Below are 24,370 nucleotides of genomic sequence, written 5' to 3' on the forward strand. Positions count from 1 at the left end.
AGCAGACGTTCCTCGGGCGAAATGCAGCGTCTCATGTTGGTATTCTTGTAGGTGAGACCAGAGCGAATCTGCTCAAGCAGGTCAAATGTGGCCACAGACATGCGGCAGAAGGTTCGAAATTTTACAGGATGCCGTCATAAGTCCTCATACAGGCTATGGAAATGGCCTTTCTTCGTACGTTGGGCCACAAGTGGATGAACCCAAATGCGACATCTTACAGGCGTCTGGTGCTGCAGCATGGGTCGACACTCCCAAAAACGACGTGAGATCATCCAGGCAAGAAGCACACGTGCCAGCGACTGAGAAGGCATAAGTGTGCCGTGCAAAGCCAATTCCAACTTCAATGGAGAAACACACACTGGGGTTTCTGCAGAGGCGGAAATAAGGTGCAAAACCGGCTTCTCCCAGCAAGCAGGGGTTGGGCCAGCTGGCCTATTTGTAGGCTGGCCTCGCATTAATCCCCTCTGCATTTTTTACGCGCGTTGCAAACGCTAGTCGTGCGCGCGTTTAAACCACAACAACGCTGCGTATACGCAGTGCAAACGCAATGGCAACGCGCGCAATACGCTGCGTTTTTTCCGCGCGCAAAACGCACACGCTCGTGTTAATGAGGCCTAAATGTTTGCTGGCTAAATCCACTTTATTTTGGAGTGCTGCTTCATGTTACTCATCAGTAGTCCGTACTGTGGATCCTTATTACGTATGTTTACCAATGTGCTTGTGTGAAACGGTCTTCCGTGGCTCTGCTTTGTCATAGGAGCAGAATGAAAAAAACAGAAAAGCCAGATCCGTCATATGACTGACACCAAAGTCACCTGACTTTAATGGGTTCCGTTGGGTTTCCATCCGTCGTTTTACCGTTAAAAATAGCAGTTTTTTCACCATTTTGGACTGGATCTGTAACGAATGCGCCTAAGGCTTCCCACTCACAAGCGTGTTCGGTCCGTGATATACGGACCATATGTCGGCAGTATTTCTCAGACTGAGCACAGTGCAGGGAGGAACGCTACTAGCATCATATTTCTGTACGATGCCAGGAGTCCCTGCCTCGCTGCGGTAAAACTGTCCTGTGCTAAAAACGATTACAGTATGGGAGTTTTCCCGCAGCGAGGCAGGGACTCCTGGCATCGTACATAACTGTGTAGCGTTCCTCACTGCACTGTGTTCAGCCCGGGAAATACTGCCGACATAAGGTCCATATATCACGGACCGAACACAGCCTCCAACGCAGATGTGAGCAGAGCCTGAGGGTATGTTCACACGGCTTATTTTCGGCCGTTTTTCAGGCCGAAAAATCGGAAGCAAAACGCCTCCAAATATCTGCCCATTGATTTTAATGAGAAAAACTTAGTTCTGTTCCGACCGGCCGTTTTTTTTCATAGACTAGAAAAACAGCTGCAAAAACGGCGCGAAAAATGCGAGTGGCTTAAAAAAAACCATCTGGAAAGCAGGAGCTGTTTTCCCTTGAAAATATCTCTGTAGTTTCAGATGTTTTTTATTTTGTGTGTGCGCATACCCTAAGTATCACAAATATTTTAAAGGCTTGGAGGTCAGGCAATGCACAGACTGCAGCAGTGCGCAGCTCTTTGTCATTTTTGCTGGGAGGTTGTTTTTTTTCCCCCCACTAAACACAATTTTAAAAGCCCTCCTATTCTTAAAAAGGTAGTCCTAACCCAAAAAATGTATGGCCTATTCATTAGGTGTGCTATAACTATTTAAAAAAACAAAAACTGGTACCCGCACCTATATCCAGAATGGGAGTCTCCCATCCCACCTGGTGAGGCAGCCGTTGGATCCAGGTGGAGAATGACGAGAGGTGGCCACGCGTGGCTCTTTCCATTGGTAGTTACGGAAAAAGCCGAGCATGCTGGGACCCTCATCTATCAGACATCTATGGCATATCCCGTGGCCATGCTATGTATTTTTCAGTTGGCAATACCCCTTTTATTAATAAGATGGCTAACTAAACTAATGATCCCAGAAAACGCCTTTGGGCCGGGTTCCCACGTAGCGTAAACGCTGCAGAATATCCGCAGCGAAATTCTATGTGGAATTTCCGCAAGATTTACAGTAGCCGCAAAGTGGATGAGATCAGAAAACCTCATGCCCATGCTGCTGAAAAAACCCAGTGTAAACGTTAATAAATTGACCTGCAGTGCAGAATTTAATTCCGCAGCAGGTCAATTCATGCTGAGTTTTTTTGTTGATTTTCCGTTGCGGGTTTCCCCCATTGAATTCAATGTGGATGCAAAACCTGCAACGGAAAGCCCAGTGTTTACGACTTTTGCAGCGTATTCGCAAAAATCGCAACTACAAAAAAAAAAAAAAAATCATACTTACCCAGAACGCCCTCCTCCTTCCTGCAGTCTTGCCTCCTGGGATGACGTTGCATCCCATATGACCGCTGCAGACGGTGATTGGTCACATGGGATGATACATTATCAAAGGCTGGCTTGGATGATGTCAGAGGCCAGCCTCCTGGGATGACGTTACAGCCCATGTGACCACCGCTGCAGCCAAATCACAGGCTGCAGCGTCATCCAGGAAGGGCAGACCGGACTGCAATGGAGGGACACAACATCATAACAACAACCTTCGGAAGTATAAGTGGTTTTTCTAATGCAGAAATTCTGTAAAAAAAAAAACAAAACACCATACTGTGGCGTGGTTTTTAGACTGAATGTACTGTGGGTTCTATGTGGAATATGCCGCCTGGTTTTTACACAGCGTATCCGTCCTGTGGGAACCCGGCCTTAGGGCAGATACAGACGGACGTTGCGTTTTTGCACGCGCAAAAACCATTTGACAGCTGCGTGTGTCATCCGTGTATGATGCGCGGCTGCGTGATTTTCACACAGCCGCCATCATAGAGATGAGGCTAGTCGACGCCCGTCACTGTCCAAGGTGCTGAAAGAGCGAACTGATCGGCAGTAACTCTTTCAGCACCCTCGACAGTGAATGCCGAACAAAATATACAGCAACCAGTTAAAAAAAAAGAAAAAGTTCGTACTTACCGAGAACTTCCCGGCCGTTGCCTTGGTGACGCGTCCTTGGTGACGCGCCTCTCTTGACATCCGGCCCCACCTCCCTGGATGACGCGGCAGTCCATGTGACCGCTGCAGCCTGTGCTTGGCCTGTGATTGGCTGGAGCTGTCACTTGGACTGAATTGTCATCCCGGGAGGTCAGACTGGAGGAAGAAGCCGGGAGTTATCGGTAAGTCAGAACTTCGTTTTTTTTTTACAGGTTCATGTTTATTGGGATCAGTAGTCACTGTCCATGGTGCTGAAACAGTTTAACTCTTTCAGCACCCTGGACAGTGACTATCTCCGGACGTCGCGTACCGGAAATTTTTTTGCCGGGTTCGGCCAAAACGAGTTCGGTTCGATTGTCCGGGTTCGCTCATCTCAAAGACACTACATTTGGATGTTTGGAAACAGAAAAGCACATGGTGCTTTTCTGGTTACATTCATCCTTTTGACAGCTGGTGCGCTGTTTCAGTCGGTTCGCACGGAACTGCTTCCGTGCGACCTGCGTGGTTTTCACGCACCCATTGACTTCAATGGGTGCGTGATGCGCGAAATACGCGGAGATATTGAACCTGACGCGCTTTTTGCGCAGCTGACAAACGCTGCGCAAAAAGCACGGACTGTCTGTACTGCCCCATAGACTTGTATTGGTCTGTGCGTGGCACGTGAAAACCACGCGGCCCGCACGGACCGAATACACGCTCGTGTGAATCCCCCTTTAGGATCAGTTCACACTGAGTTTTTTTAGACACAGAAACCACGTCTGAATTAGCGGCAAACAACTTACGAAATCACCCCCCCACCCCCCATTGAGGTCAATGGGAGGCAGGGTAGGTTTTTATTCCCCCAGGTGGCTTTTGGCCACTCGTGGGAAAAAAAAGCAGTGTGTCCTTTCTAGCCACGGTTTCTCCCTTTGATAAACGCAGACGTGCACCCTGCGTACACGGATGCCACACGGATCTGCAACTTAAGAAAAACACAGCATATTTTACACGCGCAAAACTGACACGTTCGTGTGAATCTAACCTAAGGCCCCATGCACACGACCGTAATATCGCCCGTAATTACAGGCCCATTCATTTCTATGGCCAACGGACACCTTCCCGTATGTCTACGGGAGGGTGTCCAGGTCGTAGAAACCTGCCGAAAAAAATAGGACGTCCTATTTTGGTATTTTACGGACCGTGCTCCTATACTTTATAATGTAAAAACGGCCGGCCGTGCCCGTAATCACAGGTCGTAATTACGGGCACGGTTGTGTGCATGAAGCCCAAGTGATGTCACAACTTCTACCACAGTGCTCCATCCGAGTGGTCGCCAATCTGTGAAAGTAGTGCAGCGGGTGAAATAATTCTTATCATGTTGCACCCCTGTTGAGGAATAAGGTGCACCACTACCAGATATTTTTTTTTTTTTTATTACCCAACACTTTTCTGAGAGACCCTTCTTGGAGTAGATTACCGTACGCAGGCTGATGGTACAGTGTAAGAATCAAAGATCAGCCATTATAGTTATTAAAATCTTTTTATCAAAGTACATCATTATTATAAATCACGGATAAAAGATTAGTCACACGGGGACAGCGTTCTCAAAACTAATTTGGTCTCTAAGGGTATGTTCACACGCAAAATCGATAACGGCTGAAAACGACAGAGCTGTTATCGAGGGAAAACAGCCTCCGATTTTCAGCTGTTTTTGTAACTGAAAACGTTTTTGGGGGCGTTTTTGGTGCTGTTTTCTCCATTGACACAATGAAAAATAGCTCAAGTAACTTTCTCCTTTTTACACGCCATAATTTAAACCGGCGGCGTAAAAAAACGCCCCATCTGAACTACGGGTATGTGCACACGATAGCAGGCATTTACGTGTGAAAAGACAGACTGTTTTCAAGAGAAACCAGCTGCCTCGTTTCACACGTAAATGCTCCTCCTCGTATTATGCGAGGCGTCTGTGACAGCCGTAAATCTTGAGCTGTGCTTCATTGAGTTCAATGAAGAACGGCTCAAATTACGTTGCAAAGAAGTGTCCTGCACTTCTTTGCCGAGGTAGTCAATTTACGCATCGTCGTTTGACAGCTGTCAAACGACGACGCGTAAATTACAGGTCGTCTGCACAGTACGTCGGCAAACCCATTCAAATGAATGGGCAGATGTTTGCCGACGTATTGTAGCCCTATTTTCAGGTGTAAATCGAGGCATAATACGCCTCGTTTACGCCTGAAAATAGGTCGTGTGAACCCAGCCTTATAGACGTTTTTCCCTTTGAATTCAATGGACAGATGTTTGTAGGCGTTCAGCTAGCATTTTTTCAGGCATATTTTTGAGGCGTTTACACCCAGAAATACGCCTGAAAACTCTGCGTGTGAACATACCCTTAACCTTCGTCTTAGGCTTTGAAAACAGGTAGGAAGCTGTACCTTTAGCTCTTTTCGCACTATGGGTCTGCAACTTGTAATATCCAGGTTGACATGCTGCTATGCATATTATTTTGATATGTTTTTCTTCTGTACTTGCACTTCATACTATTCCATATATTCTATTTATTGCCATCATGGCGTATCTTGTCACATTTGTGATTTAACCTTGGTTATTTTGGTCACGTGACTCAGGGAGCAGTCTGTGTGTGATTCCGTTTTTATCCGTTATTTATTGTTGTAATGATGTACTCAAAAAAAAATAAAAAGATAGATCGATTTTATTATTAATAATAATAAACAATAATATAAAAAATAATAATGTCTGATTTTCCACTCCTTTTCATATTAGCGTTCCTCTATAAAATACTGAGATTCCTTCTATGGATCAGGAGGTACATTTTAGTAATACGTTGTATTAAATGTTGCAGTAAACATTTGTAGTAGATAAAGGCTTTTTCTTTAATTTGGATTTAAAAAAAAAAAAAAAAAAAAGTACTAAAAAAAAAAACCACAAAAATATTCAATTTAAATGTACAGGGAAAAAGTTAGTCATCAGCGCTAGTAACGCCTTTTGTTCAGTCTCTGTTCTGTATTGTCTTTTAATACAGACGTCCACAAAGAACAATCATTTGTAAGGCGGCAATCAAAGAACTTTAGGACATCAGTCATCATGGGTACTATATGTGCAGTAGCAGATGATCCACTCAGCGTCTTTGAGCTGCATATTTTGGTGTGTGTGGAGACCAGATCATGTCTCAGTGTTCCAATTGCAGCTTTTCCATGCCGTGTGGAATTGGCCTTCGAACGTTGTCTGTGAACATTTGCATTGTGTGCCAACGCTGCAAGCTTAATGCGAGCTTCTAATGCATCCATTTTTAAATGAACCTTTTTGGGACCATATTTTGATACAAAATAATGATATACATCTATTTCTCCAGTATGCAAGAACTGAGAGAGATGATCAAGGTCTTTTATGACTTTTGGATTCATTACCACGTCATATAATGCTAGATATGGCTGAGAGTTTGCTTTAATCCAGGGTTGGCACTGGCGTTCACCTTTTGTTAATGGTCTATGTGCACATGCGTGGTATATTTCACCATCATCCCATTCATGTCGATCAGTCACATGCATAAGCACAGATTGCCAGAGCTCACGAAGCACCTTAGCATTTCCATTGCTGGTACCCGAGCACCACCACAAGTGTTTCTTTATGCTAGGAATCCATTCGGCTATTACAGAACAATTTTCCTTCTTGCTTGCGGCTAGTAGACGTTTCTCTACGCTTTTTGTGTACTGCCAAGCATCATACTCATGCTGGATCCTGTAGTACTGTTCACAAGTCTTTTTAATTTTTGGATGATAGTCCGTAGCAACAGATGCAACCTCCAATTGGTCCTGTAATATCTTGTTTAAGCCCCTTACAAATGCTTTTCTTTTTAACGCTACACAGGAGGTAGCTTTAGTTCCCTGAACGGTTTCAAAGTCAACAATTCTCTTGGTTGCAGTATCAAGGAACGTGTATACGCCATACTTGAAACCACTCCTATAAGTACTGCATTGTCCACTACCTGCAAGACAGAGTCGAGTACCTAAAGAAGCTTCATTGAGTCTCAGGCGTTCCTGCTGCCAGTGAATATCCACTGTGGGAAAGAGATATTTTCGTTGATATACATCATATATACTGTGTGATATGAACTGCAGTCCTAACATCTGAAACATCTCTCGTACTTGGTGAAAATTTGCTCCACTAAATAACACAGCAGCTGAACTCAAGACATTACCAAGAGCAACTTCACCTCTGGTAGGCTGACTGTGCCATAGATGAAAGCTGTGCCCTTTTTGACACTGACCAGTCACAGACAAGTAAGAACCCAAAATATGTTTTTGTGTATGAATAACAGGCGCGTTACAGTCTTCTATTTTACAGCTAACCTTTTTAAACAGAACATCGAGGCATGACTCAAACACAATAAATTTGCGCTCCTTCACACAGTCCTCATCAGCAGTTTCCTGACGCATACAACTGTCCCGGTCTAAATACACAGATGAATGAGGTCTGTGCTCCTGGGTTGATACTGAGCAGTTTATTACCATTTGTTCTTTTGGCCGAGTTGATGGTTGTATTTTTAATCCGTAAATCAAAGGATTATGTTCAGCATTCACAGCTCGATGAGAATTTTTGGCAGTAGATCGAAGAGTGTGGTACACATGGTCATGCTCTATCTTCCATGGCTGCCCTCCAATATTGAACTCAAATTCTGGCCATTGTGCACCTTTGTCCTCTGTATTAGTATAGGGATCGGTCTGTGTAATGGCATCCACCATAAAAGGAATATGTTGTGGAGGGGTAGTGTCATGAAAAGCGGTCAAGGTAAGGGGTGCGCTGAAAAGTGTGGGTATTGCATCCTGTCTCAGAGCTCTTCTCTTACTGTGTCCTGGAGCGTAGCATTCCGACACAAAATGGTCTGAACAAATTCGGAAAGAACTGTTATTCTTTTTATAAAAAATGTTCTCAGCCAAAGCATCAATGTTTCCAAAATACTGATGGTTATTTTTTTCAATACTTCTGAGCCACAGCTTTATTCTGGAGATACTAGATGGAAAAGCATGCATTATGACTCCTTCCTCATTGCAATTCTTCTTTGTAGTCTTATGAATACAGCCACTGACGATACAAGAAGGCATGACTGAATCTAAAAGAAAAAAACATATGTTTCGGTTATAAAAATTAAACTGGCATTATACAAAACATAGGGGAGTGCTTGTACATTTGTTCCTTCACCAGCGCATTTTATGACCAAAATCATGAGCTCTTACAGTTTATTGCTTCTCTGGTCTTTTCAAGCACAGGGGTAGGGTCATAGCTACTAAATCTTACACATATTAGCGCATATTTAACCCCTCCCGCCCAATCACGTACAGTTACGTGATTAAAAATGGTGGCTTAACGCCTTTTCACGTAACTGTACGTGATGGAGATGAAGCTGGCTCAGGAGGTGAGCCAGCAACATCACCGCCGGGTGACAGCTGTATGTTACAGCTGGCACCCTGAGGTATCGGCCAGGACCGGAGCTAGCATCCGATCCGGCCGATTAACCCCTCAGATGCTGCGTTCAATAGAGATCGCAGCATGTGATGAGTTTCTAGCCACCGGCACCCCAGCAACGTGATTGCTGGGTTGCCGGTGGCTGCAAAGGCGATCGGAGGGCTAATACTTACCTCCCGGTCCGCCAGTAACGGAATCCTCCTATGCACCGTCGTCGGCGGGGCCCAGGAGGCTTCCGGTACCATCGGAAATATGGCACCGGCTCAGAAGCTGAGCCGGCGTCATCAGCTGTATGTTACAGCGGACACCCCGATCTATCGCCAGGTACCGGAGCGAGCTCAGATTCCTGGCATTAACCCCTTCGATGCATCCTAGAGGTTTGTAGCAAATCGGCATCTATCGCAAATCGGCATCTATCGCTGCATCCTAGAGGTTTGTAGCAAATCGGCAGCCTGCCATGCGATGGCAAGGCTGGCGACTGCTACTATGGCAACAGGAGCCCTAACAATGGCCTCCTGTCTGCCATTACATAAGCTGATTAGGCCCCGCCCAAAGGTGGAGCCTGATCGGCTTGCTGTCAGTGAACAACTGACAGTTCCAATACATTGCACTACATAGGTAGTGTTATGTATTAGATCAAACAAACAGTTGGACCTTCAAGTCCCCTACTGGGAGAAAAAAAAAAAGTGTAAAAAAAATGTTGAAATAAAAGTTGTAAAACATACAATAAAAGTTTCAAGTTATAAACTAAAACACAATCGCCCTTTTTCCCTTATCAAGTCATTTATTATTGAAAAAAATAATAAGCCATACATATTTGGTATCGCAGCGACCATAACGACCTAAACTATAAAACTATTATGTTATTTATCCAGCGCAGTGAACGCCGTAAAAAGAACCCTAAAAAACACTGCCATAATTACTGTTTTTTTGGTCGCTGCCTTCCAAAAATTGAAATAAAAAGTGATCAAAAAGTCGCATGTATCCAAAAACGGTACTTATAAAATCTATACCTCGTCTCGGCAAAAAACAAACCCTCACACAGCTCCATTGACGAAAAAATTTAAAAGTTATGGCTCTCACAACATGGCGACAGAAAAAATATATTCTCTTTCCAAAAGTAATTTTATTGTGCAAAAAGTTCTATAAATTAGGTATCGCCGGAATCGTACTGACCCGCAGAATAAAGGTAACATGTAGTTTATAACGCATGGTGAACGCTGTATATATAAAAAAAAAAAACTATGACAGAATTGCTGTTTTTTGTCACCTTGTCTCCCAAAAAAAGGATAACAAGTGATCAAAAAGTTGCATGTACCCCAATATGGTACCAATAAAAGCTACAGCTCGCCCCGTAAAAAAAAGAGCCCTCATACCATTACGTCTATGAAAAAATAAAATAAGTTAAGGCTCCAATAAGCCAGGAAAGAAAAATATCCAGTTATGCCGGCCCGAGGGGAACATTTCTTCTGTTTCAAAAGGCGATGTATCAAGGCATTAAAATTAGGGAACCAGGAAGGGGAGGGCCCAAACATATCTGCTGGAAGCGAGGGCGCCCGTATTATACCAGGACAACACTTCCCAGCAAAATTCCCCAAATTGCAAAGGTGCGGAGTGTGGACCAGAAAGGGGATGAGGAAGGACATTTATCATTGCGACACCGCCCTGTGCAGAAAGGATCGATCACAGCGTAACACAAGTCTATGGATCATTTTATTATTTATTTTACCTTATTATACCACCTAACTATGCCCCTGATGTACTCTGCCGAGCTCACATATGCCCCACATTATAAACGGAAACAACAGTGATACTCCAAACAAAACTATTACCAAGCAAATTCCGCTCCAAAACCCAAATGGCGCTCCCACCCTTCTGAGCCCTACAGCATGCCCAAACAGCTGTTTACTTCCACATATATGGCATCGCCATACCCGGGAGAACCCTTTTAACAATTTTTGGTGTGTGTCCCCAGTGGCACGACATATTTGACAATGAATTGGCATATCTAGGGAAAAATTTTAATTTGTACCTTCCGCAGCACAATCATTTATGGAAAAGACACGTGGGGTGAAAATGCTCACTACACCCCTTAATAAATGCCTTGAGGGGTGCAGTTTCCAAAATGGGGTCACTTCTCAGGGGTTTCTTTTATTATTTCACATCAAAGCCTCTGCAATTGTGAACCAATACTTTATATGTCGCCAAATTAGGCCTCAATTTTACATGGTACTCTTTTACTCCTGAGCCCTGTCGAATGTCCAGGCAAAAGATTAGGGCCACACGTAGGGTTTTTCTAAAACCGGGAAACACCGCATAATAATTGAGAGCGGTCTTATTACGGTGGCACAAGCTGGGCACCACATATTGGCGTATCTAAGGAAAAATTCCCATTTTCACTCTCCCACATCGTGTGCACACTAATTTCTGCAAAACACCTGTGGGGTTAACATGCTCACTACACCCCTAGGTGAATACCTTGAGGGTGATGTTTCCAAAATGGGGTCACTTCTGGGGGGGGGGGGGGTCCACTGTTTTGGTCCCACAGGGACTTTGCAAATGCAACATAGCGACCAGAAACCAAATGCAGCAAAATCTGTACACCAAAAGCAAATGGCGCTCCTTCCCTTCTGAGCCTTGCCGTGTGCCCAAACAGCAGTTTATGACCACTTGTGGGGTATTGCCGTACTCCAGAGAAGTTGCTTTACAAATGTTGGGGTTCTTTTTTTCCTTTATTTGTTGAGAAAATGAAAAATTTGGAGCTAAAGCTACATCTTATTGAAGAAAAAGGATTTTTTTTATTTTCACTGCCCAATGCTAATAAAATCTATGAAAAACCTGTGGGGTCAAAATTCTCACTACACCCCTAGATGGATTCCTCAAGGGGTGTAGTTTTCTCAATGGAGTCACTTTTTTGGTCCCTTAGGGGCTTTGCAAATGCGACATGGCCTCCGCAAACCATTCCTGCTAAATTTGAGCTCCAAAAGCCAAATGGCGCTCTTTTCCTTTTAAGCCCTGCCGTGTGTCCAAACAGCCATTTATTACCACATGTGGGGTACTGTTTTACTCGGGAGAAATTGCTTTACAAATGTTGCGGTGCTTTTTCTCCTTAAGTCCTTGTGGAAATTAGAAAAAATTTGAAGATTTGAATTTTCACGGCTTACTTCAATAATTTCTGCAAAAAACCTGCGGGGTCAAAATGCTCACTATACCCCTAGATAATTTCCTCCAGGGGTGTAGTTTCCCAAATGTGGTCACTTTTGGTGGATTTCCACTGTTTTGGCACTGAAAGAGCCCTTCAAACTTGACATGGTGCCTAAAATATTTTCTAAAAAAGGGAGCCCCAAAATCCACTATGTGCTCCTTTGCTTCTGAGGCCAGTGCTTCAGTCCATTATCACACTAGGGCCACATGTGGGATATTTCTAAAAGCTGCAAAATCTGGGCAATAAATATTGAGTTGCATTTCTCTGGTAAAAACTTCTGTTTTACAGAAAAAATAGATAAAAAATTAATTTCTGCAAAAAAATAAATGAAATTTGAAAATTTCACCTCTACGTTGATTTAATTCCTGTGAAACGTTTAAAGGGTTTAGAAACTTTCTAAATGCTGTTTTGAATACTTTGAGGGGTGAACATTTTAAAATGGGGTGACTTTTTGGCGGTTTCTAATATATAAGGCCCTAAAAGCCGCTTCACAACTGAACTGGCCCCTGTAAAAATAGCCTTTTGAAATTTTCTTGAAAATGTGAGAAATTGCTGCTAAAGTTCTAAGCCTTGTGACGTCATAGAAAACTAAAAAGATCGTTCAAAAAACGATGCCAATCTAAAGTAGACATGTGGCGGATGTTAATTAGCAACAATTTGTGTGTGGTATAACTGCCTGTCTTACAAGCAGATACATTTACAAAAATGCTAATTTTTGCAATTTTTCACAAAATTTGGGTGTTTTTCACTGATAAACATTGAATTTATCGACCAAATTTTTCCACTATCATAAAGTCCAATGTCTCACGAGAAAACAATTTCAGAATCGCTTTGATAGGTAAAAGCATTCCGGAGTTATTACCACATAAAGTGAAATATGTCAGATTTGAAAAAATGGGTCTGGTCCTGAAGGCCAAAATGAGCTTGGTCCTGAAGGGGTTAACCCCTTCTCGACATTTGTTGTAAGTATACATCATGGAAAGCGAGTGCTTCCCGCAAATTGTCGAATACTTACGATAAATGAATGGCACCGGCTCAGAAGCTGAGTCAGTGCCATCATCCCCGGATGTCAGCTGTATCTTACAGCTGACACCCTGCTGTAATGGCGGGGACCGAAGTTAACTTTGAATGAAAATACCACGGTGCTGGGGGCTGCAACCGGAGGCTTAATAGTGGCCTCCCGGTCTGCCTAGCACAGAGGCGGGGCCTAAAAGACTTCCGTAGCCGTCGGCAAGATTTTATTGTGCAAAAAGGTGTAAATCATAAAAAAGTGCTATAAGTTTGGCATCGCCGGAAACTTAGTGACTCGCGGAAAAAAGTAACATGTAATTTATAACGCATGGTGAACACTGTATAAAAAAAAAAATAAGAAACTGTGCCAGAATTGCTGGTTTTTGGTCACCTTGCCTCCCAAAAAATAGGCTAAAAAGTGATCAAAAAGTTGCATTTACCGCAAAATGGTCAGAAAAAGGGGGGCGACCCCCTTTAACAGCTCATCGCACCACCCCGCAAAGCAATCGCGGGGGGGGGGGGATGGTTGCTATGGCTGCCTGGGGGCTTAATGAACGCCCCCAGGTCCGCCATCTTTGTACATCTATTAAGCCTTGCCTCCGGCAGGGCTTAATAGGTGCCTGTCAGAATCACGATATACTGCACTACATTAGTATTGCAGTATATCATGCAAGCGATCTAACGATCGCTGTTTGAGGTCCCCTAGGGGGACTATTAAAAAAAGTAAAAATTAGTTAAAGTTTTTTTATCTGTAAAAAAAAATAAAAATTAAAAAGTTCAAAAAAACCCCCCTTTTCCCCCTAGAGCATAGTAAAAAAAAAAATTAATACATAAACTTAATTGGTATCGCCGCGTCCGTAAAAGTCTGAACTATTACAATATATCATTATTTAACCCGCACGGTGAACGCCATAAAAAAAAAAAAAAATTGTAAACGCCAGAATGTCTATTTTTTTGGTCACCTAATCTCCCACAAAAAATGAAATAAAAAGTGATCAAAACGTTGCATGTACACCAAAATGGTATTATTAAAAACTACAGCTTATCCCACAAAAAACAGCCCTCATACCACTTAATCGACGGAAAAATAAAAAACTTATGGCTCTCTGAATTTGGCGAAGCAAAATAAATGTTCTTTTTTACTTGGGTTTTTAAATGTAAAAGTAGTAAAATATAGAAAAAAAAACTATATATATATTTGGCATCGCCATAATCGTATTGATCCACAGAATAAAGTCAACACGCTGTTTTAATTGCACAGTGAATTTCGTAAAATCGGCGCGCAAAAAACCATGGAGGAATCGCTGTTTTTTTTCCATTTTCTACCCCACAAATAATTTTTTTCCCGTTTCCTAGTACATTATACAGCAAAATAAATGGTGCTACGAAAAACTACAACTCGTCCCGCAACAATCAAGCTCTCATAGTACTAGATAGACGGAAAAATATAGACGTTATGGCTTCTGGAACGTGGGGAGGAAAAAACGAAAATGAAAATCTGAAACTTATTTACGACGGGAAGGGGTTAAAGGGGTTGGCCGCTTTAGAAAAATCTTCAGTAATTCATTGTTAAGATAATTTTGTTAAACTAATATGTCTTTATATGTACCGAGCCATTTTCCTGCATTCATAAGCAACCCCCCTTGTTATGACCGCTGTATACACTGGCCGCCCGCCGCTCATGTTTATAATACGTTCGCAGATGGAGAAGCATTTGGTCAAAAACGTCACTCTGCATTCTCCATCGTAGATAACTTTGTCCAGGACACTAGTGCAGGTGCTGTGTGTTACAATGGAGGATGCAGAGTGATGTATCTGGTCACATGCTCCTCCATCTGCGGTCATACTACAGATGGGAGCAGCAGGCGGCCCGAAAATAAAAGGTCTCATAACAAGGTGGCGTGACTGATGAACGCAGGAAAATAGCGCAGAACTTCATACAAAGATTTTCCTTAAGTGGCCAACCACTGTAAAGGCTATGTACACCTTTGAAATTTTGTTTTTGTTTTCAAGTAAAATTGTCCCTTAGGGTGATTAGTGTAACTCCCTGAATAAATTTTTATTAAAAATTATTTGTACTTTTTGACATAGAGCTGCTTTGTATACAGATCAGCTGTATCTCGCGCTGAATCCTGTAGCAGTCAGTTCCGGTTCAGTGTCAGCAGGTCCTGCGTGGCGGCTACCGATCACATCTAAGTTCATAACTTAGATGTGATAGATTACAGGTGCTTTCACTGAACCAGTCAGTCCCTCAGACCTGACGGGTTCAGGTCATAGCCTTTAAGTTTATTAAGCGGAATAGTTGCAAAATGCTGCAATTCTTGTTGCCCATCTACACTTGCTCATAGGAAGCATAGATTTGAATTTCTGCCACTCAGATCAAAGTGCGCAAAATTAATCACGGCAACTATATTCTGTACTAAGACATGCGTAAATGTTGGTCATTGGCTTTAGATATTCCAGAGTAGAGTTTCACAACCAATTGTATTCTAGAGGCTTTATTATAGCATTAAGGCATTGGGTATGCCAGTGTTTTTGTCAGTGTAGTGCGCACCATAACCCATTCCTTTCCGCTGAACTCAATGGTGACGGAAACTTAGCAAATGGTTTCAGTTTGTTACCGCTGGGAAAGCGTTCCGTCGTTTTGACTGAATCAATAGCGCGGTCTACTGTGCTATTGATTCAGTCAAGAACAACGGAACCTTGTAACAACAGTGACAAACGGAAACCATTAGCTAGGTTTCCGTCACCATTGATATCAATGGTGATGGAAACGGAAGCTTAGGTTTCCGTTTGCCTTTCCGTTGAGGGGTTAACCCGACGGAAACCCTCATCGGAATGGCAACGGTGATGTGAATAGGGCCTTTTTGGTGTTGTCCACTTCTCTTCAGTGAGCTGGTCAACAGGAAACAAGCTAATTCTGGGGAGTGCCACTACAGGATCCCCACTACAATCAGCTGGTATTGCTGAGGGTCCTTCACAGGGGTGAGAAGATGAGCAGTTACATATCTAATCACACCCTGCGCCTAAACAGGACATTTGTTAAGGCTATATTTACACGACAGTTAAAAACATTTTTTTAACAACCGTCACGCGGCCGTTTCCAGAACGATTAAGTTCTATAGGTGTATTACTGTGTGAATATTGGCCGACAAAAAAAATAGAACACCCATCGTCTATGGATCGATTTTTAACAGCCATCCTTGTGACTGCCATTACAAATTTATTCTGACTCATCGCAAGCTCTTTGGCCAGGGAATCCTGTTTTGGGAAAGCCCTTGACGTCAGGGGTCTTGTAATGCGAGAATCCCTGGCCAGAGCAGCCTCAACGCTCTCCCCGGGGATTCCGCTCCTAGTGGTGCTATCTACAGGGGGTGGTGTGTGGCACTATCTACAGGGGCACTGTGGTATTTTCAGAGGGTTGGGACAAAAAAAAACAACAAGTTAAAACCATCAGTTTAACGGCCGTAAAAAATGCATAGCAAACGGATGACAAACGCAGGGTTACCAACCTCCACTTCAGAAATTTCTGGACAACTAGGCTAAAACTCAGACAGACTAAAATGTTTACGATCACATTACTAAATCATTGCCTGTGCACTGTTCTAGGAGTGACTCACCAATCACAGCTCCACTTGTAGCTTTCCCCCACTAACTTAGGTAATATTTTCTCTGATTAGCCGTTCACTTTCCCTTTTTTCTCCATCCACCCCACCCCCCAGTTGTAGATCGCGCCACAAACAGAACCCTCCCATTGTAGATCGCGCCACACACCACCCCCCCCCGTTGTAGATCGCGCCACACACCGCCCCCCGTTGTAGATCGCGCCACACACCGCCCCCCCCGTTGTAGATCGTGCCACACACCGCCCCCCGTTGTAGATCGCGACACACAGCCCCCCCCGTTGTAGATCGCGACACACAGCCCCCCCCGTTGTAGATCGCGACACACACAGCCCCCCCCCCCCGTTGTAGATCGCGACACACAGCCCCCCCCGTTGTAGATCGCGACACACACAGCCCCCCCCCGTTGTAGATCGCGACACACACAGCCCTCCCCGTTGTAGATCGCGCCACACACAGCCCCCCGTTGTAGATCGCGCCACACACAGCTCCCCCTTCCCTTGTAAGTTGTGCCGCACAGCCTCCCCCCTCCTTCCCTTGTACTTCGTGCAAACAAAGCAGAGAGCGGTAGCCTACTGCTACCACTCTGAGCTCTGCCTGACACGACTCACTGTCAGGAGGAGGAGGATCACTTTTGACTGGGGTCGGTGACGGCATAGGACTGGACCAGTGCAGTCACCTGACCTCATATCAGGTGACTGGATTGGTCCACTCCCCGCACCGACCTCACTTGGCAGCGGCCAGCCTGCATATTTGCAGATTCTGCATGAAAATATCCTTGGCCACAGCCTACTATGCCTTTGCATTGCGCATGTACATTATGGCGAATGCGCAGTGCAAAGTTCTGGGAGACTGCAGAAAAATCCCGGACGGTGCTTTTTTCTGCTGGACGCTACGGACGGCAGAAAAAAACACCAGTTTTTGCGGACTTTCCATAAATTTACGGACAGTTGGCAAACCTGGACAGTCGTCCACTAAAAACTGTCAGACAGCCGGGAAAAGGATAAAATTTTTGAGACACACTTATGCAAAACGGCCATGAAAGACTGACATTTGTTCCTTTTTTAACGCCCTTTTTTCACATGTCGTGAGAATATGGCCTTACTTTGTCACTCAAATGTTCACCAACATTTGGATCGTGGAAGTGTCTGGTCTCTTGATGATTACGTGAAGATACGTGCAATGCATATATGAACTCTGCACATCCTGAAATTTTATTGTTAGATGTTTTGCTTCTCAGGCTCTGCTTGACTCATTCATGAATTTCTTTGCATTTTATATGAAATGATATGCTATGATGCAAAATTGCATGAAGGTGCCCATGACTGTAAAGTGCTGGCAGGCATTTTCACAATAGTGTCTACTTTCAAGAGCATATATTGGAATGGGCAGGGCCGCCATCAGGGCAGTACAGGTGGTACTCCTGTCAGGGGCCCGGACTAAACAGGGGCCCGCCGCAACCGAGCTCCATAGCCAGGGGAGCCCGCGGCCCCCTGCAACACGTCTAGTTATAGTTACTATAGTAACTGGGGCCTATATAATAAACTACATGGGTCTCTGTTACTATATCGATAACAGTATACTTACCCTCCTCGTTCTCAGCTCAGCAGAGGTCCCGATGTCTAGACGCTGTGCCCGGAGCCGCTAGGACCTGCGCTGCGCATTTAGCCGAAGGGGAGGGTAAGTATACGGTTACTGTCTGCTGGGTCCCTATATCTAAGCCTTCCATGTGGTAGGCTTAGATACAGGGCTCATCAGACAGGATCACATATGGGCCATGTATCTAATACTACCACGTGTTACTAATGTTGTTTTTTTTGTGTTTGTGCTTTTTTTACAGGTTCGGTTATTGGACTAAGTTTGATTCGAGGACTACTTCGATGACTGCTTTTTTTTATTATTTTCAATAAAATGGTTAACAAGGGTTGTGTGGGGGTTTTTTATTTCAATAAAATATATTTTTTCTATGTCTTTGTATTTTTCTTAAACTTTATTACTACTGCCTTAGCACTGGCCGATTGACAGCGTCCATTACTAAGGCGGGGCTTAATGTTAGCCGGTGAAAAGGCTAGCACTAACCCCCATTATTACCCCGGCACAATACGTCGGCAAACATCTGCCCATTCATTTGAATGGGTTTGCCGACGTACTGTGCAGACAACCTGTCATTTACGCGTCGTCGTTTGACAGCTGTCAAACGACGATGCGTAAAAATACAGCCTCGTCAAAAGAAGTGCAGAACACTTCTTTCTGACGTAATTTGAGCCGTTCTACATTGAACTCAATGAAGCACAGCTCAAAATTTACGGCTGTCAGAGAAGCCTCGCAAAATGCAAGGAGGAGGAATTACGGCTGAAACGAGGCAGCTGTTTTCTCTTGAAAGCAGTCTGTCATTTCAGACGTAAAAGCCTCTCATCGTGTGCACATACCCTTACTGTGCGTAGAGAAGACAGCTGTCAATCAGCGGCGGTGGGTGGGATTATCCCGCATATAATGAACATGGTGGACTCCAGAATAAGCGCGTCACGTCATTAGAAGGACTTCTGGCTCGGCTCGCGCTGAATCTGGTAAACTGTGATTTTATGAAAACGACACCATATTAACAAGTGACACATCAATGACATCAGGGTTTCCGGCACTGCTTTATGTTGCCCTAGGCTAGGGCAGCATAAACCCAGTGACACATTCCTTTTAAATTAGGTTCAACATGGCTAGAACTCAAAAATAAGCGCAATTGGATTTGTGTTTACTGTAAATCCTGTGCCGTTCCCACACCTCCAGAACCCTTACTTAATGCGACGGTGAGTGGCTACTACAATTATGTGACATGAACACATCACGTCATTGTGTAAGCAAGATAAACAAAGAGGACTGGGGACAGTCGGGTACCTGCAGTGCGGGAATGGCATAGAATTACTAAGATACCTTATTTTTTGCACTATAAGATGCAGTTTTTAAACAAGAATAAATCTTGCTAAAAAGTCCCTGCGTCTTATAGTCAGCAGTCAGGGGACCTGGCAGTGCCAGGCCCCCTGACCGCTCCTTACTTAACCCCTTCCGACCTGTGATGTGCAGGCACATCATGGAGCGGGCAGGGGATGATGTATAGAGTGGGCTCACATGTTGAGCCCACTCCATACACTGCAGGTGTCAGCTTCTGACGCGCTGCCCTAACGGATAGGAACAGTGATGGTGCTGTTCCTAGCCATTTAACTAGTTAAATGCCGCAGTCAATAGCGACCACGGCATTTATAGTGGTTTTCCCATGAAGGACATTTATGACATATCCACAGGATATGTCATAAATGTCAGATAGATGCGGGTCCCACCTCTGGGACCCACATCTATCTCCAGAACGGGGACCCCTAAGCCCCGTTCTATCTTACCCGGCTCTTCTGTCTTCCGGCCACTTCCTGCTTACATGGTCGAGTTACAGAAACAGTAACTCGCTGAGCTACGTAGCTTCTGTAACTGCCATTCACTACTATGGGAGTTACAGAAACAGCGTAGCTCAGCGAGTTACGCTGTTTCCGTAACTCATCCATGTATTGCAGTGTATTGAAGCAGCGATCTAATGATTGCTGGTTCAAGTCTCCTAGGGGGAACTAATAAAACGTGTATAAAAAAAAAAAATTAATCAATTTTCAGGAGTTCCTAATTTTCCCCCAAGCACGATGTAAAAATAAAAAAAATTATTAAAAAATTGGTATCGCTGCATCCGTAAAGGTCCGAAACTATTACAATATAGCATTATTTGACTCAACCCGTGAACGGTGTAAAAAAAATTAATTTAAACCCCCAGAATCATTGTCTTTTGGTCACCGTAGCGCTAAAAAGAATGAAATAAAAAAAAGTGATAAAAAAATCGTATGTACCAAAAAAATGGTGCTAATAAAAACTACAGCTCACCCCACAAAAAATAAGCCCTCACACCGCTCAAACGATGGAAAAATATAAGTTATGGCTCTCAGAATGTGGTGAAACTGAAAAAATTATTTTTATTAACCAATAGTTTTTTCTTTGTAAAATTAGTAAAATATGAAATTTTTTCCTATTTTCTGTTGTCTAAAACCTGGGTGCGTCTTATAGTCCGAAAAATTAGGCAAGTACATTACAATTTGATCTATTTTAAACCTAAAGTCCTATTAAACTAACTTAATATCTCAGAAAACCCCTTTGACAACCTTCCCCAGTGGTAGCTGCTTACTAGGCTTCCCGCTGACCATTCTGCTCACTTCCCTCCCTTTAACCCCTTAATGACCGCCGATACGCCTTTTCACGGTGGCCACTAATGGGCTTTATTCTGATGCAGTAGACTTTTTACGGTGCTGCATCAGAATAAACAGAGCAGGGAGCAGTTAACCCGTTAGTGACCGCCAATACGCCTTTTAACGGCGGCCACTTACGGGCTTTATTCTGATGCATATGCCTTTTTACCGCACTGCATCAGGATAAAGTAAACAGAGCAGGGAGCGTCAAATCTCCCTGCTCTCATGTGCTAGAGGCAGCTGAGGGCTGGGGGCATCCCTGCTCTGCCGGGTGAGATCGATATTAGTATCGATCTCACCAGTTTAACCCTTCAGTTGCGGTGCGCAATAGCGTGCACCGCATCTGAGTGGTTTTGGAGAGAGGGAGGGAACTCCCTCTCTCCCCCACCGACACCAGGCGATAAGATCGCCGAGTGTCTGTGTCTCCAATGGCAGCCGGGGGCCTAATAAAGGCCCCCAGGTCTGCCTGGAGCGAATGCCTGCTAGATCATGCCGGAGGAATGACCTAGCAGATGCCTGTCCGTGTTAAACGGACAGGCAGTAATACACTGCAATACAAAAGTATTGCAGTGTATTACAATAGCGATCGGAGAATCGCATATTAAAGTCCCCTAGTGGGACTAGTAAAAAAAGTTTAATAAAGTTAATTTTAAAAAAAAATGTTACAAAAAAAAATGAACAACAAAGCTTTTCCCCTTACAAAATGCTTTACTATTAAAAAAAACAAACTAAAGTAAAAAAGTTACAAATATTTGGTATCGCCGCGTCTGTAACGACCCCGACTATAAATCTATTACATTATTTAACCCGCACGGTGAACGCCGTAAAAATGTAATAAAAAACTATGGAAAAATTGCTGTTTTCTGTGAATCCGGACCTAAAAAAATGTGATAAAAAGTGATCAAAAAGTCGCATCTACTCCAAAATGGTACCAATAAAAACTACAAGTTTTCCCGCAAAAACAAAGTCCTCATACAACCGCATCGGCGTAAAAATAAAAACGTTACGGCTCTTCAAATATGGAGACACAAAAACAAATTTTGAAAGAAAAAAGCGTTTTTACTGTGTAAAAGTAGTAAAACATACAAAATCTATATAAATTTGGTATCGTTGCAATCGCAACAACCCGCTGAATAAAGTTATGGTGTTATTTATATCACACAGTAAACTAGGTAGATTTAGGACGCAAAAAAGTGGAGAAATTTCAGTTTTTTTCTATTCCCCCCCCACCAAAAAAAAGTTAAAAGTTAATCAATAAATAATATGTCCCCCAAAATGGTGCTATTAAAAATACAACTTGTCCCCCAAAAAACAAGACCTTATACAGCTATGTCGACGCAAAAATAAGTTACAGCTCTTCGAGTGTAACGAGGGAAAAACTATAAAAATTGCTCGGTCATCAGAAAGCAAGCAGGGGGACAAGTAACAGTAAGCCCCACAGGGGCCCTGACGAATGGCACTGTATGGGGCCCCAAAATTTCTGATGGCGGCCATGGGAAAAGTATTTCATCCCATTTAAGCTCCGGTTAGCTGTAGTGTACCACAGTCTGAGCAGCATGTGTCAGCCTCCAGAGCAGAACTCCTACTGGAAGTGGACAGAACATTTATAAGTGCCCGGTACAAGTCACAGTGCATCACTCCTCATCTACAGCTGAACTGCTGTGTACGGTGCAGAACTCCACGTCTAAGTACACATGCAGTGCACATCACATACATGTACTTACTGTGCCGCAGATGATAGCCGTAGTGTCTGCACAGGCTACAAGCGTGCAGACTACAGAGCGGACCTTCCGCCAATACCGGAGGACCGCTCCGTGGCCGGGCCCTTTATCTGCTACCTTCCGGTGCTCACTGCTGGTGGCCAGGAAGTACAAGGGAGAGAACTGGTGATGCCGAGGAAGTGGCTGTGCCGCTCTGTATACAGGGGGTGTGGCGACACGGTCACGTGATTGCGTGTTGCGGCCGCCTAGAACTGAACAGTGAAGAAACGAGGCGGGAGAAATTTATGTAGAGCACATCAGTGTACGGGCGGGAGAGGTTGTGTGACAGGACTGCAGGCGGGATGAATACCTCTCGGGGTCACTAGTTAGAGCCTTAGTACTCCTGGGGGAGCTTTGGTTTCATTCGCTTGGTGCGACATTGTTCTTACTCCCATTCACACGTTGCATAAAAAGCATAGGGTTTTAATTAATTGCAGTCGTCCGTACAAACCCAGTTCGGATGTCCAGTCATAGGACTGGGACAGTGTAAAACAAGGGCTACATGGCGAGGGGCCGTGCAGCTTCTAGTATTACCTATGTGACTTTTTGATTGTTGGGGGTGGAGGACACATTGGAAAATGTCTGCAATATTGTCAAGTCACTAAGCTTTTTTTCTATTCACATGGTGCGCTCCATACTCGGCGGGTGATGGCTGTGTTACACAGCCGACGCCTCACTCCAGAGGGCAGAATCAAGGATCGCTTTGATTCCGCCTGTATAACACCTTAAATGCTGCGGTCAATCGTGACCGTGACATTTAAATTGTTAGAATCAGGGGGCACCCACTCAAACACGCCATCGTGCCCACCCCCGCAGGTCTGCCATCTTTCTACTCCTTTGAAGATCTACATTAGTATTGCAGTATATCATATCAAGCCTGAGAAAGACCCTTTACTTGTGACGGGTCGAAACGTTGCCATTTTTTACTGGATGTTTGACCAATAAAATAATATATCGATTGAAATTTGGGGGACGTGTGCTGCTGTTCACCACGCTTTTTCTGAGGATTACATTACGTCAGACTGGGTTTGTCTGATTTTACAGCGTGAGACCGCTCCTGATATCGGGATTTGTGCTGCTTCAAATACTTTATTTTTTGGATTATATCCACAGGATATGTCATAAATATCCTTCATGGGAAAACCCCTTTAACCCCTTAACGCTCCAGGACATACTATTATGTCATGGTAAGTGCATCGTTCGCGCTCCATGACATAATAGTATGTCATGGAGTAAACACGGCGCCGTTCGCGCGGGGCACGTTCATGAGCTGTGATAGCTGCTGTTTCCGACAGCAGACTATCACTGCTCAATGTGCCGGGACTGATCGCGGAGCTCCCCCGCCGATTAACCCCTCAGAAGCCGCGTTCAATAGCGATCGCGGCTTCTTAGGGGTTAATCCGCCATCGCCGGCCTGCTACACGATAGCGGCCGGCGATGGTGACTATGGCAACCGGACACCAAACAATGGCGTCCGGCTATGCCATAGACGGAAGCCTAGTGGGTCCTGACAACGTCAGGACCCACTATGCTTGCTGTCAGTGAGTAGCTGACAGTTCTAATACACTGCACTACGCATGTAGTGCAGTGTATTAGAATTGCGATCAGGGCCTCCTGCCCTCAAGTCCCCTAGTGGGACAAAGTAATAAAGTAAAAAAAAAGTTGTGTAAAAATAACAAAATAAAAGTTTTAAAAGTAAAAATCCCTCCTTTTCCCTTATCAGTCATTTATTATTAATAAAAATATATAAACAAACAAATAAACTATACATAATTGGTATCGCCGCGTCCGTAACGGCCTGAACTACAAAATTATTTTGTTATTTATCCCGCACGGTGAACGCCGTAAAAAAAAATAATAATAAACCGTACCACAATAACAATTGTTTGGTCACTTCACCTCCCAAAAAATTGAATAAAAAGAGATCAAAATGTCGCATGTACCTAAAAATGGTACTGATCGAAACTGCAGTTCGTTACGCAAAAAATAAGTCCTCGTACGGCTTTATTGA

General features: G+C 43.9%; 1 protein-coding gene across 2 annotated transcripts; it reads right to left on the minus strand.

The window, feature by feature from the left end:
* Positions 1–4,454: 4,454 nt before the first annotated feature.
* Positions 4,455–22,479, minus strand: LOC142744244 (uncharacterized). Of its 2 annotated transcripts, none has more exons than XM_075854798.1 (2): positions 22,324–22,479; positions 4,455–8,139 (listed from the first exon to the last, which is right to left on the minus strand). In XM_075854798.1, exon 2 carries the CDS (start codon positions 8,129–8,131, stop codon positions 6,002–6,004), a length of 2,130 nt encoding a protein of 709 aa, XP_075710913.1. In that variant the 5' UTR covers positions 8,132–8,139; positions 22,324–22,479; the 3' UTR covers positions 4,455–6,001. The 2 variants fall into 2 exon arrangements, with proteins under 2 accessions (XP_075710913.1, XP_075710914.1); XM_075854799.1 differs by lacking the exon at positions 22,324–22,479 and adding an exon at positions 8,666–8,917.
* Positions 22,480–24,370: the final 1,891 nt, after the last annotated feature.

Source organism: Rhinoderma darwinii, chromosome 1 (assembly GCF_050947455.1).
Source record: "Rhinoderma darwinii isolate aRhiDar2 chromosome 1, aRhiDar2.hap1, whole genome shotgun sequence".
Classification (NCBI taxonomy): domain Eukaryota; kingdom Metazoa; phylum Chordata; class Amphibia; order Anura; family Rhinodermatidae; genus Rhinoderma; species Rhinoderma darwinii.

Excerpts from the sequence above, each read along its gene's own strand:
- LOC142744244 (XM_075854798.1), bottom strand. The coding sequence starts at position 8,131 with ATGCCTTCTTGTATCGTCAGTGGCTGTATTCATAAGACTACAAAGAAG.